This window comes from Lissotriton helveticus, chromosome 5_1 (assembly GCF_964261635.1).
Source record: "Lissotriton helveticus chromosome 5_1, aLisHel1.1, whole genome shotgun sequence".
Classification (NCBI taxonomy): domain Eukaryota; kingdom Metazoa; phylum Chordata; class Amphibia; order Caudata; family Salamandridae; genus Lissotriton; species Lissotriton helveticus.
Window position 1 is genome coordinate 1,483,315,042 of NC_136065.1, and position 15,943 is coordinate 1,483,330,984.

Sequence of the window (15,943 nt, forward strand, 5' to 3'; positions counted from 1 at the left end):
GATACCGTTTCGTCAAGTTCTGGTACTATACTGAACAGGTTCAGATCACCATTCAACGCTACTTTTTCCTGTTCCATGCCACATTCACCTGTGAGTGTTGCCAACAATACATCACCTAACAGCTTTAACTTGAGTGCTTGCTCTGATGTGTCGCTATCGCCCCCTGTTAATAATACTCCCAATCACAACAAACATATATTCTGCTAGGATTGTCCATGACTAGCCACTTTATGGATTTCTCTGTAAGTGAATGTATTGTGCTTTTCCCAAGTCGGTTTGTTTTTGTTCATCTTGATATAACAGAAAAGGTGATGTATAAATATGCAATGGTTTATTTATTTCTCCTATGTTATTATTTGGTATGATCTACATTCCACAATCCAATAGCGTTTTTTTATTGCATCCTTGTCAACCACGACAACAGTTGACTCTGGACATCCACGAGGAAAGATTTCAGCTGGACATATCTCAAGAAAAAAATCTTCAGGGAATTTTACCTACTGGTCCCTGAATCATCTCTTCACAACCACATAGAAAAATGAGTTGGCTTGCTCAGCCTGGTTGTGTAGTTAAACTAGGTCATTGAGACTCCGAATTAAGATTAAACTTAGGTTCATAGACCCAGAAAATAGGCAAATCCAATCAGGGCCGGAGTAGGGAACCACAATGAAGTAGGAAGGGGGTGCAGGCCGTGCCGGGTGTCATCACTGAGGGGGGTGACAAAATGGCAAAAATATGTGATTAAAAAAAAAAAAGAATTTTGGGTTCAAGACACTTTTTTGAAAAAATAATATTTAAAATGAGTTTAATAACTTCGTCTGACAATTAATTAACCTCAACACGTCAACATAATACGTATTGAAACTTTTTTATTCAGTTAACAAAACGCAACGAAACGCGGCTGAACTAGACGCTGTGTAGTGGAGAGCATATGCATAAGGAAGGGGAGGGGGTGTTTCTTTCCGCCGAAGTCTGTCTCTGCAGTTTGTACTCGAGCGAGACGTAAACAACTGGTGACTCAGCCGGCAACCAATCCTATCCACTGCTGTGCCGGTTAATCCCCCCACGTCATTCTGTTGAGTTAGTTGTGCATTATTACTGAAGCTTATAAGTGCCATGCTGAATTAATTTTTGTTACATTTTTTAGTTAATGGAGTCATTGTGATCATCCTCTTCTCTAAGATATTGAGTTTGGTAAGTAACGTAAACGGTATGATGCATGCTATTTGTTTGTATTTGTATGTTAAGCCGGGGGTGACAAGACATTTTCCGCACCGGGTACCACCAGACCTTTCTACACAACTGTGAACCAAAAAGCTGCCCTGGCAAAAATGCTCAAATCAGCCCCACTCCCTTTGTCTCTTTGTGCAATCTCTTGTTATCCATCCATCCATCCATCCATCCATCCATCCATCCAATCCTCTATCCTCTCTGTCTGCTCTCTCTCTGATTGCTTTTTTATACCTTTACCCATTTTTCTCTCAAAGCCTCCCTGTGTCTGCTGCAATTATGGTTGGGTTGCTGGGAAAGTGTCAGAGGGCCCAGGATCGGCCTTGGGCTTTCAAAACTGATATGCAGGGTCCCCAGCCCACCAGGGAAAATGCCCGGTAGAATAAAAGGCCTGTCGGGCCCCGGATGCAGTAATTTCTCTGGATAGATCTGCTAATTTAAAATCCACCCCTTCCTAGCAACGAAAAGACATAGAGTCATTAAGTTTGTTTAAATGGAGACCAGAAGCTGCCATGCTTAACGCATAAGAGAAGTAAATACTTGTTTGCAGGTTCTATGAAGTTCTGTACTGACGACCAGATGAGGTCGCATTATCACACCCATTAGTATCAGAATTCAGTTCCAAAACGCCCCCTCACCTCAAAGTAGCACCCAGACTTTTGTAGTCTGCTCTCTGTTTCCACTCTCACCACTCCCACTTAAATTACAGACTTTCCCTTTTAGGAAGATGCAACTCCAGAAACTGACACCCACTCATTTGACGTGGAATATTCAGTAGGGAAGCAAGCACGTGCCCTGCTCATTTGCCTGTTTGAATGACTCACCGTCAACTGAAAAATAGTACCGCTATATTGACAATATTTTTGACTGTCTCCTGTTTTTAGCAAAGATCAAACATCGAGCAAATGAACGAGAACGCATCCTAAACATTCTCGAAGACATAGCGCTGAAAAGTGATTAGCAACGATAAGAACATAACGCGCGCAAAACATGCAGAGGGCGGGGACACCGTGACTCAGGCGAAACGACAACCTAAAGATAGATGAGCAGGTTCCGGCAAGTGGCGCAGCAGGTAACCCTCGCTTGGCACACACCCTGCACAGCATCCTCCCTGCCGGATAATGCAATTACTCTTCTGTTTGAAACGGGCACTTAACACATGATGGGAAGCATGCTCGGGGTGGAGGGATGGAAGGCTACAGCCGCTGCTTATCTCGGCCCGGTCATGCAGGTGTTTACAGACACGTGGCGGAAGTATTTGTTGACATGCGCATGACGACATCATCACAGAGACTGGATGCGCGTTTATGTCCATCCTCCACACTGAAGATCGGGACTTATTCTCAGATTGAGGCGTACTTCGTTTAATATCGATCAGTTCCTTCATTTCTAATATGGGACTAGCTAATATTGTAAACCTGCCTTTGATGTTGTAGTGACCTTCAAGATTGTTGAACGGTGGTATAGTAATTGGTGCTTATAAGTTTCCACTCTGTTGCTCCTGCTGTAGTCTGTTGGCAAGACGGCCCTCTTCAGTGGGTACCAAGCGTAGGGTCTAATCTAGATGCAGAAGTGGCATACATGTGACCCACCACTCAGTATGTTTACTGTGGACGCATGGACGGCAGCATCTGGAATGGTCATGTGGACCACACAGGCCTCCTTAGATCCCGAACTTGATCAGGCCCCGGATGCCAAAAAGGGGCGAGATCTCTTATGTTGGCACCCAATTGTGGAATGTATTACACTATTCGGCCTTCCTCATTGGCACCTCTCAGCCCTGAGGATTGGACATGTACAAGTACTGTGGTATGTGCATAGTTCATGCCCACACATTCTGGCGCCGATTCACAGTTCCAGACGTGTCACCTTAGCTGTTCCCGACATCCACTTAAAGTCGAGTCTCGTGTTTTCAGAAATGTCCTGATGGCTTTTCCAGGAAGAAAGAGCTCCATGCCCTTAGCATGAGACCAGCTGTGATATATGGTTTAGGATTGAATGCACACACTGCAAACGTGCACACAGTCATCGTAAGCATTTTGAGAGCTCTAGGCAGGACATTCTTTACGGGCTCGAGATAGGAAAACTTTGCGTTGTTTTATTACCCATGACGCGAAACAATATTGACTAATGCGTGAAAGGCTGAGATTGGTAAATAAAGGTGAGAGAGGGAACTTTCACTTTCTCAGGGTCCCTGGACAGGTGCTCACTTTGCCCATGCCTCCAAAAGTCTCTACAAAACACGCTCATGACAAAGGTATTTCTCCGGAATATGCGATAAATCCACCCACTCATAACACAAATAGTGCAGACTTGCATTTTCGCAGAAGTAGGTTTTAATGCATAAAACCTACCCGGTTTTTACACTTTTGGATCCCTGTTTTAGACCACTGCTGTGGGGCACATCTTAAGAAAGTCTCTCTCACCAACTGTACCCCCGATGGTAAAATGGTTTTGAGCAGTAACCTCCTTGTCTAACCTTAAAATGCAAGGTCAGCTGCTGTCCAGCTGTTGTAAGAGGCTCTATGTAGGTTACCCATTAACGTGTGCATCGCCATATCCACAAATGTGCAGATTGAGCGAGGATGTTTTGTCTGTCTTAGGCTAACACCTGTGCCAAGGCAGCACTCTCACAGATGAGGCCAAGACTAAAATTAATATGGTCTGACTGGACACCAAGAGCGACTCCACTATCACATTTTGGATACAGTGCAAAGTGTTTTCACTGTAAACTATATGTGCATAAATTGTGTTTTACGATCTCCAAACCGCCCTATGTGATAGAGGTCGGAGTAGGTGTCTTGTACTCACATTAATCGGCCAAAAACACAAATGAGCACATTTTTACTTATCTGGGGTCACATATTAAATAATTCTGCTGGTTTCCCTGAGCTGCCTTAATGAGATTCATACACTGAACGTCCATGTTGAAAGAATTAATTGGTTAGCTGCCCAAGCCAGCAGACAAAAGCCTCCTGAACACAATGTGCTCACCTTAATTAAAGTAAAGTCGTGTTCTGCAGATAGAGGAAGGGGGCACTGATGAAATCTCTGTACCTTTTAGAAGCATCTCCCTGCAAATTGTCTTAAAGGATGTTCCACACACGTGACAAAGGACTGGGAGGAATACCTCTGCTTCTCATCATTTGAAGTAAGTTTTAGAGGAAAGAAGATATCAAGTGCTCCCCACACCTCCTTTTCAGTCTAACTCAACAAATCTCTTGTAGTGCCCTCGCCCCCAAAAGCGGTCACTAAGCTGCACCCATGGCGTGCAGGGAAACAGATTGAACCTTTTTGCTACTCTTTCTCGGGCTCTTCTCTTTATCCATCCTTTTGCCCAGCAGGACTCTGCCCTGAGCACCGTAAAGAGCCATCTTTCTCCTAGCTCAGCATTTCTGCAGTTGCATAATCAACCACCCCTCTTAAAATCCCCTATTGTAAATAGGTTCTTGAAAGGTTTGCAATACATGTTTCCACCTTTGCCTTTCTTCATGCCTCAGTGGGACCTTATTCTTGTCTTAACTGTTCCGATGTGTGCTACATTAGAGCCATTGCACAAATGTCCTCTCAGGCTTCCTACCATCAATACGGCCTTCCTGGTGGCAACATCGTCCCGTAGGGCCTGTGAGCTTCAAGCCATGTCATCCAACCCTCTATACCTGATCATCTACCCAAGACCAGCTGGTTTTATGGACTGGAGCTTCCTTGCTGCTCAAAGTTGTCACTCCCTTTCTTGTAGTCCAGTTCATCACCCTGCCTACTTTTTATGCTCCACCACATCCCTCCAAGGAAGAAAAGGGACTTCACGGTCTGGACACAAAAAGAGCTTTGTATTTCTATCTTGACAACACAAAAGAGTTTCAAGTGGATGACCAGCTCTTCGTGAGGTATTTAGGAACAAAAAATGGAAAGGCCCTACAGAAGTGGACCATCTCCCATTGGATCAAGCTCTGTATTAAAATCTGCTACGCATTGGTCAAGAAGCAACCCATTGAGGGCTTGCATACTCTTTCCACCAGAGCTAAGGCCTTGACCACTGCCTTAGCACACAGAGTTCTGGCCTTGGACATCTGCCAGGCAGCAATGTGGGTATCTATGAACACATTTACCAAGCACTCGGGATGGGAATTGTGCCTGTTAGTCCCTGCAGGACTTCTTAGTGTGAAATTGTTTCACAGGCTTGAGGTTTTGCTTGGGTATCTATTCGAGGGTAAGGAATCTACAGTTAGAAGTCCCTATCAGATGAACAAGTTACTTACCTCAGGTAACACCTGATCTGGTAGAGACTCTCTAGCTGTAGATTCCTTACCAACCCCACCCATCCTTCTTGCTCCGTAAAAAGATTTCCAGGACATGGTTTCCACTTTCAGTCCCCTAGGTTTCCACACGAGTCCATCCACTTGAGTGCATCTTGTACTTGAGTTTGCCGCACGGTGCAGGTCTGCTACAATAACTCTTATGTGTGGTACTAGCACCAGGAGACCCATTAGCGTAAGGGCTGTGCTTCATGAATATTTTTTTGTTTGTTTATTGAAGCAGGCAGGCTTGGTTAGGCAAAGCTTGGCTCAGCCAAGAAACGTGCTATGATTTCAGAGGGAGTTGTCACCTTGAAACTGTCCCACAGTGCAACTCATGGACAGTGCAGGCAGTAAGCTTGGTCCTTTGAGTGTCATAAAGGGGTGGAACGATGGTGGGACACCACCAGGGTGGTTGGGTGCCAGTCTAATCAAAATAAACTATCTCCCTTTTTAAATCCTTGCACGTCTGAGGAAAGGATTGCAAAACTGGTGCTTGAACCATCCAGAATTGATGCACCCTTGTCCGTACCTGTGGACTCTTGGCTTGTATTCTGGACTTCAGTAGACTCTCTTGTGACTGCTCCAAGGACCAGTAGAGGGTGGTACTTTGGGAGTACCACGTAAAGGAGATCCCAATGACTTCTCTTGACTGAAGCTCTTAATTTAGCCAGGCACTACAAGAAGCAGTCCAAGCTCTACAAAATTCCAATTTGTGGGATATCGGGGTGTCACCTACGCATTTAAGAAACAACGTAATGCCATAACAAAAACCTGCTCTCTGCAACAGGATCAATCAACTTTAGCAAAGAGAAAGCCTACAGCAGTCTCAAGCCACAGCCCTATTTTGATCAAGGGAACTCTTATCATACAAATGCTCCAGTTAAGAAGTCTAAAGTAAGGTGTTCATCCAACTTTGGATCCAGCACCTTCTTGGATTAAAACTGCCATCAGTGAATCTTGAAGACTCTGTGACTCTGGGGAAAAACATGATTCATATTCTCTGCACCTGCCCCATCTGGTTTCCTGAATGCAGTGTTGTTAAGAGCGATTTTCAATCAAGAAAAGATATGCTCATGTATACAAGCCCTCATGATAGCACATGCAACTAAATGCAAGATTTGCCAAATTTTTGGCAATATTTAGTACAAAGGTAAAAGGTCTGCTGGAAAAGACGCTTACAGACATGCACTGTCACTTTAGTACTTTTTAGTTCCATTAACTGGACAGCAATAAGATCACATTGACAGATGGAGCCATCTCAGTTTTATTAATTGCGTCCCAAGCGCATGCTAAGAATGCGTTGTGATGATACGTACGGTCATTTTATTATTTATAAGCTGGCCAGCAAAGAAATTATAAACACGTTTAGTCACTAACAGTTTTAAGAACGTGGATTGTTTAAAATTAATGTTATTGTTGAAAACTAGCACCTGGTTTTATTTTTTAAAACTGTGCGTTTTGTATCACCAGATAAAATGTGGCAACGTGTAATGGTTTCAGTTAACTATGCACTTTTAAAAAATACATTTACATTTAATTGCCTTCTGTGTACTGATCCTATTGTGGGTGCTGCAGGACTAAGCAATACAGGCACTGGGGAGTGTTGACAGCGAGAGTGACCTGTTATGGAGGATCATGGGATGCTGTTGACAAGAAGGCCTCCAGTGAAGAGACAATCAGTGCTGGACAGGAGATCATGTCTAGTCCCTTATAGCCAAAATGATGCTAAGGCGTAGGAAGCAGTGTGAGAGGTTGCCGCAAATAACCCAGAATCCTTGCTTGAAATTTTGGGGGTCACAGGGCTCCATAATGCTACCCCTGGTGTCCGAAGTGTACCGTAAGTAGCCCCACGCAACCAGCCCTGTCAATATTGGTACCTAAAGGAGCCCAACGCAACAAAGACAGTTAAATTCAAAAACACTTTTTGATGCTTTTGATTGGGAGCCCAGAGGGATTGGGTTCCTGACCAACCAAAAATAATCTAAGCATGATCATTCGTTTTGTCCTGTTGATCCCATGAGGATTTTGGTTCCCCTGAACTCTCCCTAACCTAAATCCCCCATGGAGTCTGAAGCGCTAAATTTAGACTATTCCGTTAGAGGTGGTGGAACCTGGTTAGTTGTCTCCACAGCCAGTGTGGGAGTAAGAAACTAGCCACTTACACCCGGGGTGCCACAAGAAAGCATTAGGGAGAGAAGAAAAGCCGGCTCCACTGCCTGGCATGGAGAACCCCTTGTCAGGGAGTGAGGACCCGGCATACACGTGATAGGCGATGCCCGAAGAGGGCAGAGGCACCCACCTTGTAAGGTTACTGCATCTGCCGGTTCATTAAAAAGTAAGAAAAAGAAAAGTCAATATTGACCACCTGTGCCATGGATGTATCAAATACAAGGCCTTTGAGCAAACGAGCTCCCCCACGATGCTCTGGGGCCTAAAACATCTCCATATTTTTTGGGGATGTTATCGGAGGGGCAGGGAACACCCACGTCATTCCGTTTATGTTCTCTGGCCACCTGGAGTTGTGGTGAGCCCCCTCCAGCCTGATGTGCAGGGAGAAAGATTATGGGGTCCTAAGTCTCCCAGAAGGGAGAAAATCAGTGACCAAGGTGAGAATTTGGCATCATTGGCAAATCGTTCCTGGGGAAGTGAAATTGTGTTTCCTGTTCTGGGTCCTCAGTGGTTGCTCGGTTGTTGACATGTTCCTCACCCTGTCAGGAACCAAGACCTTCTGATAGTTGATGATCGATGTTAGTCAATAAACTTACAGTGTTACATATAACGTTGATTGTCAAAGGCTGTAGGTCTGCTTTAACATTGCGATCCCCCTTAACAATGATCGCAGACCTGTCTTTTAATAAGTGTTTTACTTCGTATGATTTCTTATAGGCACTATAGGTTCTTGTCTGGATTTAGGGGGTTATGTGCCCACTGTCCTTTTTATTTAGTGTATGTATTTTGCACACCAGACAGTTTGCGAGGCCCTTTAGGAGAGCATCCACACGGATTTTCCACCTTCTATTTAGGACACGTTTCTATGTATTAAAAATGTTTATCCTTTAACAAACAAAAGCTATGACAAAATAATCATTCATTAAGTGTTATTTGATAAATTGATCATTTCTGAGTTTATAGCCTGGAGCATCCCCCTGGGTCAGCTTTGACCTACTCTGCTCTGCCTTGCTATCCAGCGAGTCAAGTGCTGAAAGGGGTACTTTGTTCCCAGTTTAAGGATCGGCAGTATGGGGACACCAGCGATGAAAAATATCAGGTGACACAATTGAGGGAAAGTATTTGGGACATCGTGAACCGGATTTTTCCACACTGTCCATGCAGTATCCTTCAGAAGTGACATTATAAACGTAAGGGGGGGGGGGGGGAGGGCTCTTATTCCAATGCAAATATTTAATCTATCAATCGTACATTCTACTCTAATTCTCGTTCTTTAAGCTCCTATAAGCCTCTAGCTCGAGTCTTAAGTAATTTACTGAATTTCTTTATGGCGTGGCCTGTGATCACAGGATGGGTTGGCTGTGCCAGCCACGTTTATGGCTGATAATATTTAAGGAGCTGTTTTCACGGAGGAGTGCATGCTTTCTGACAAGGCCAAGGGAATAAAAGAGGTCATGGCTATATGCAGTACGGTAAGGGAGCCTTTGGTGTGCTGGCGCGAGATCCTGTCAAGGGGATGGGGGAGCAGGTACAGCACATGAAGCTAGAAGCTTATTGCTTGTATAAACGGGCAGACATCCCTGCCCCTCCTGAAGGAGTCTTTGCTTTATTTAGCCCTCAGTGATGGGTCTGATTGTCAGAGAGATTTTTCCCAATGAGTCCTAATTTTGAATACATAGCAATTTCGGTGACCTAAACTGTAGCCACATTTTCTAGCTGAGGCGTAGAAGGATGGTTTCCTTTGTAGGTACCCCAGGAGATTTTTACAAAAAGTTTTGTTGACTGCACAGTGTGTTTGCATCTTTATTCCACCTTGAGACTTTTAAGAGTCTTCAGGGCTTGGGTGATGCATTTACTTAGTAGCATCGACAATAAAGCAGCCTCCATTCACCAGGGGCTTCATCTAGCAATAGTTGGCACTACTGTAAATGATTTCCAGAAAGCAATCACACATACTTCAAATTGTTAAAAAGCACCGTTTCATGTTACATACACCGTTCAACTGGTTGCAAAACTACCTCAAACACCAAAAGTCAGTTCTGACTAAAGCAGTATTCCTTTTCCAGCAACATGGTCTATGTTAAAACAGCCTGGGTATCAGAGACAAATAATGGAACTTGACTTCACATCTCAAATGCCCAGTGGTGTAGCAATGGGTGAGGGTTGGGGGGGGGGTGAGTCCCCCCACTCTTACCTGCGGCTGTTGGGCAGGAATTGCTAGCAACCCCCCCCCCACGCTTTTACCTGCAGCCGTCACGGGTCGCACAGGAATCGCCAGGAACATCCCCTGCTCTTACCAGCGGCCGTGCGGCAAGAGCAGTTACCGCCACGGGCAGCATAAGGTCTAGCTAGGCCACTGCAAATGCCCCAAGATTGTGGCAAGAAACAACTCACAACAAGATCCTTGTAGCATTCCAAAGGAGAAAATGCCCACCCAGCACACATGCGCAACTAGAGGATCAGCCTTCAATGAATTATTTCAACAGGGAAGGATTCCTAAACTCCTACACCCGTCACACTGCATGTGAATCTCACAATTTGTCTCAACTATCAATCCTATCCATTGAAAAGGATACTACCTCTTGATAATGTTGATAAGAAATTATTCTTTAACACATCCTACAGTTCAGGGATGAACCTTAGCAGCTCAATTGCTTCTTTATCATTTCCCTATGTAAAAAAAATAACTATATTTTATCCCAGCAGCTCCCCAAAATGGCCGTCCCATCACTAACATTTCTATTTTGTTTTAAGGCCCTACAGAAAGAGTATGCTCCATCTACAACCTTAGAGATTAACAGAAAGCAAAACAGCTCCATTACCGAGATTGTCTCCACACTTCACAAAAACAGGCCAGTTATTTGGTCTTACTCAAACCTAATTCGGCCATTAATATCTTGGGACAATTAGTCTGGATACACATATGATAGTGGTGTCCGGGAGTCCAATCCAGCTTTGTCCTTGTGTTGAACTTTCCTCTTGATTTTCTCAGTCTGGATTTTAAAAACACCTGTCGCTTTTCAGACCCTTCCTATGTAAGTGAAAACCCGGAGAGGTGGGCTACTTAACGTTCGTTCTTAACATCTACATTACATCAACCAGCAATATTATTGACCAGTCAGGAGCTTAATTTCTTTCCTATTTTCTGGTCGATTAGCAACATCACAGATGACAAGCTAGCAAGAATGACTTGGATAGACCACAGCCTCATCAGTTTCAGCATACCCATTCCATCACACCACAGACCTACCCACACTGAACTCACCCACTGCAGCTAGAAAAGCATTACAGAAGAGGACTGGGCTTCTGCCTTCTCTGAACACACCAGCAACTTGCCCAAAGCCACCAAGAACCTAAACAGCTAGATCACTGCATGCACCAACATCCTGGCTGCCCTTAAGCACTACCCAGCAGTAAGATCCCTGCCAGCGGGTATCTGCTACACCGAGGAACTCAGGCTGGCCGAGGAAACACCACTGCAATCAACTGGAGTGCAAATGAAGAATAAGTCAAGACACCACAAAGACTTCTTCAAATCCACCCTAAGACTCTCCCACCAACAGGACACCAAGCACGCTGCTCTTGCAGACCACATCAATGCCAGCACAAATAAGTGCAAAGAAATCTTAGCAATCATGAAAGATTTCACAATGCGTTCTGCCGCCTCCTGCAACACCACCCCCTTTCTAGACTTTAGCAACAAGCTCTTCGAATTCTTCTTTAACAAAATCACCTACACATACGGAAACTTTGACCTTCAATCAAACACTATCAACCTCCCATCATGGCTTAGGAACAAACCCTGAATTTGTGGCCCATCATCACCATGGTCAAATGCTCCTACAGATTAGTGTAGTACTAACACCCATCCTCAACATCTCCATCGACTCATCCACATGGCTGTGATACCTGGAAGACTTGATCTGTGTCCGGCAGGCCCTGCACTGGTTATCAATATGGAAAAACCCTAAGTCTGTCCTAACAAGAGATATGATACTGGACTGCCTCTCCCCGTATACAGGTTTGGAAATGCCCTGGATTGGTTATGTTAAGACCGTTTATATTCGTATAGGGATGGAATCTTTTTTTCCTGGATCCCTCGACCTGTGTTTCACTAAATAAAAGGTGTGTGATGGAAGCTTTGTTCCACCTTGAGGAGTCTCCTTGTTTCAGGAGTCTCCGAATACGTCCAACGGTAATAAGATATTTGGATTTATACAACACAGATACCATCACTAATTATCTATGAACTGCTCACAGCAGACGGGAACGTTCACTATTATTTTGTTTTTGATCAGGCACTGTTAAGTACCGGTTACGCCTTTCCCTGGGCTATACACAGCATCATGATAATCCATATCTTGCCTGTGTGAAGATGTTTCTAAACAGACTATGCTTCATTTTATTTTTCTGCAATTTTTACTCACAATATTCAAAGTTGTTTTAACCCCTATTTTAAAGAAGTACTGTTATGACCCAAATCAATGCAGACCCACTCTTAGATTCTTATTACTTTTACATAATGATGCATGGACTTTGATGCACTGATGAGATATGCTGCTGTAATTTGGTAATGCACGGGATATTTTGTCTTTCTAGCTGAGACATTTTATGCATTGTCAAATCTTAATCTAATTTGTTACGATGTAAAATGTTTATCATTTCCGGTTTGTGAATAACTTTTATGGCTGCCACTATGCTGCCCAAAAAGTTTTGAATTGTATTGTCACAGCCACATTCCTGGACAATTGGAAGCACATCCTGCTCAAGGGAACTCTCCACTGACCCAGTCACGCTCTCCAACTACAGACCCATCTTCCCTCATGCCATACCCAACCAAGTTCTTGGAGAAAGTAATTAACTGAAGCTTCACAGACAACCTTAGAAACCACTGGTTCTTCGACTACCAACAGTCTGGATTCAGACCCAATGACAGTGCAGAAACTACACATCACTGCCACTGACTACATCCGCATGATCCTTGACAGAGGCGGCATTGAAGCCCTCATTCTCCTGGACCTCTCAGCAGCACTTGGCTCAGACTCCCACACAATCCTTATCAGGCACCTGCTGGAGATTGGCATCCAAGGACAGGTTCTACTCTGGAGCTTCTCTTTCTTAACTGAAAGAACACAAGTTTTCAGACGGATATCTTACACCTTGGAGGTCCGCACACCCATCTGCAGAAAATAGTCGTTCACACTTTAGTCACAAGCAAGTTGTACTACGAGAACACCCCATACACCAGGATCACCAAGCAACTCACCAGAAGACTGCAAACCATTCAGAATGCTGCAGCTAGATTCATCCTAAACAACCCACACAGAACTCACATCATTCTACACTGCAGGGACCTACACTGGGCCTCGATACAAAAAGCGCTCATTTCAAACACATCACACACTCATTTAAAGCTCTACAGAACTTAAGCCCCACCTACCTGAATAATGACATCTCCTTCTACTAACCTCCCAGCCATCTTGCTCTGCAAGTCTCATTTGCACATCTCTCGCATACACAGAACCAGATCAGGAGGATGGACATTCTGTTATATCATTCCTAAAGCACAGAAGGACCTCCCACTCAGAGACTCAACCTCTCTTCCTGAATTCTGCAAGAATCTAACAACCTTATTTTTCAATATCTACCCAACTCTAGGCAAGGCTAGCCACATTCACCTACCTAGCACCAGGATACCCTCACTGGCAATAGTGCTCTTTACAAATAAACATAACAGCAACACTAAAAATCGGTCCAACCCTCTGTTAAGACCAAATGTAGGTTATAAGCAGAACCATTTATCAACACATGATTGTCTTAATTTTGCAATTCATGGTTCTCATACTTGGTGGTCAAGCAAAGGTCAGGTGTGAGAGGGGTCTTTAGCGATACAAAAACCTCAGTCAGATCTTGGTTGTATCAGAATTCTTGCTCTACCAAACTTTAGCACAAGAGGTGTTGTCTTGTATTTGTGCTCTATTCTGTCAGGTTAGAAAGGTTGCAGTAAGGCTTTTCTTGAATGGGATGAGCCGATGGTAATAAGTTGCCGGGTAGTGACATGTGGGCCCCCTCTAATGGCTGTCTCAAGGGCAGCAGCCTCTTTTTATCCTGGGCACTCCTGCCCGGGAGAGCCACATGTATGCCCTGCACTGGATTGTGGATGGGGGGGGAGTGAGGATCTCCTGGCCTCTCCCTGTCCATTAGGGATACATTTCTCTGGGGTAACCATACCTACTTTTACAGCAGTTCCCGTGTGTCCTACTGCGAACCATCCCAGTGTGAACCTCTACCATAATCTAACATGGCAAACACCTTTCTTCTCCTGTTCAAAGCTACTGTGCCCACCCTAGAAGTATGGACAGGGAAATGGACAACTACTCCTCTGTGGTCACTTAAAACTGATTCTGCAGGCAGCTCCTCTACCACTGGGGTTGGAGTTTGGTTGGCTAGGAAGACAAAAGGTAGGCAGGCCCAAGTGTGAGCTACACCTGCCAGTGACATCCTTGGTGATATGCATGGGGCTGGGAACAACCCTCAGACCATCCTGTCAAGGGAAGGTCAAACTCTCTCCACAACCAAGGTCTTTGTCTCAGTTCTGGGGGCAAATTTACACACTATCAAAAAGCTATTCAGCTGCTGAGTGACAGCTGGACGCTGAGGCACATGAGCTTCTATAGTCATGTTAAAGGTGACTTTTCAAAAGTACCTTTTGTGAAATTGGACTTTAGCAATAAATTGTATTGTAATAAATATTCTAACAAGTCCAATAATTAACTTTTAAATGGTTCCTAGGCAAAGATAACATTATTTAATTTTAATATTAACTCCCAGTCTTATGGATGTGCTAACCCCGCTGCAGTGAAAATAGCTTTTAGGGCCCGGTCGCTGTAGCTTTGCTTTTAGATACAATGCACTCTAAGCATTAAGGCTGACTTAGGGATGACTTGTTAACATTTGCAAGGAGGGTTTAGGGCTGTCAAAAGGGAGTTATTTTGACAGGTCAAATTGAAATTGAAACCTGCACAGGCAAGTTACTGATGGCAGGCCTGCCGTCATGTTTTGCATGGTCACTTTAGTGGTGGCTCAATAAGTGCTGCATTCCACTAGTGCCAATTAACTTACAGGCCATGGGTAAACTTTGCACTGTATGCTAGGGGCTTATTCACAAGTTAAATGGGCTTATTAGGAACTATCGCCAATTTCAACACATTTTAGGGGTTGGAGCACATGCACGGTGGCCTGGTTAGCAAAGTGCCAATGCACAGAGTCAAACCAGCAGCACTAGCCCAAACAAAACAGGGAAGGTGACGCAAAGGGAGGCATTTTATTAAATCAATCATAGTCTAGCATACAACTGTAATCACATCTGCAGAACGCATCTGCAGAATGCTGCACTTCAAACTAACCTTGCAGAACTTTCATGCTAGGGCTATATGGAAATTTGACAGGCGTGCACAATACTTCATCCCTCACTGGGGTCATCAAGCTCCTTGCCTTCTTTATATAGGACAACTTTAACATACTAAGTTTGTCTTTGCAGAGCAAGATATTGGGAGCCACAAGAGCTTAGAACAGCCCATGAGAGTAGCACATCTTTCCGACAGGAGCAACTATGATTTTTTGTACCAGGATCATACAGACTTTCCCCATACGCCTGTGGACCAGCCTTTTTCCTCCCTCTCTTCAACAACCCCAGATTACCATAATGGCCGAGAGCTCAAAGCATTACGTGCATCTTTGGTCAACGCACTACGAAGATGCTATCCATGCTGTAAGTGGACATGTCTCTGTCCATAGGCTATGGCAAAGCTTTCTTGCAATAACATGTACTCACATTTGATGAGAAATGAAGAAAAGGCCGAACTCTTGGCCGGGCCTGGAGCGTTGCAGTCCCAGACTCATCTTTAAAAGAAAACGATGGGAGCCCTCCATCTGTGTGACAGAAACAAAATACAGTATTAAGATAACTAACGCATTTTAATGAAAAATGCAACAAATATTTTTGTATAGAATAAAATACGATGTCATTTGTTCACTTTTTAAAGTCCATAAGAGGTTCAAGGTCACTGGTCCTGGTTGACACCACGTTTGACAGTCATGAGTGTGCAACCTCATATAAAGTCCAGCAGCCCAGCACCAAGATCCTCCCACACTGTGCCTTCTTCCCTCCTCGTTATAGAATGCACAGAGTACGCAAATCTACGACAATGCTTTCATGAACATGTTTACATCCCTGGTTTGTGTAG

At 44.2% G+C, this 15,943-nt stretch overlaps 1 protein-coding gene across 2 annotated transcripts in view; it reads right to left on the bottom strand.

Moving 5' to 3' along the window:
- C5_1H6orf132 (chromosome 5_1 C6orf132 homolog) overlaps nucleotides 1-15,943 on the bottom strand; it is a 143,344-nt gene that overhangs the window by 24,857 nt on the left and 102,544 nt on the right. For both annotated transcript variants that reach the window (XM_078644483.1, XM_078644484.1), the window contains exon 2: nucleotides 15,532-15,629. In XM_078644483.1, the coding sequence (XP_078500609.1) occupies nucleotides 15,532-15,629 (98 nt within the window). The remainder of the gene's footprint in view (nucleotides 1-15,531; nucleotides 15,630-15,943) is intronic.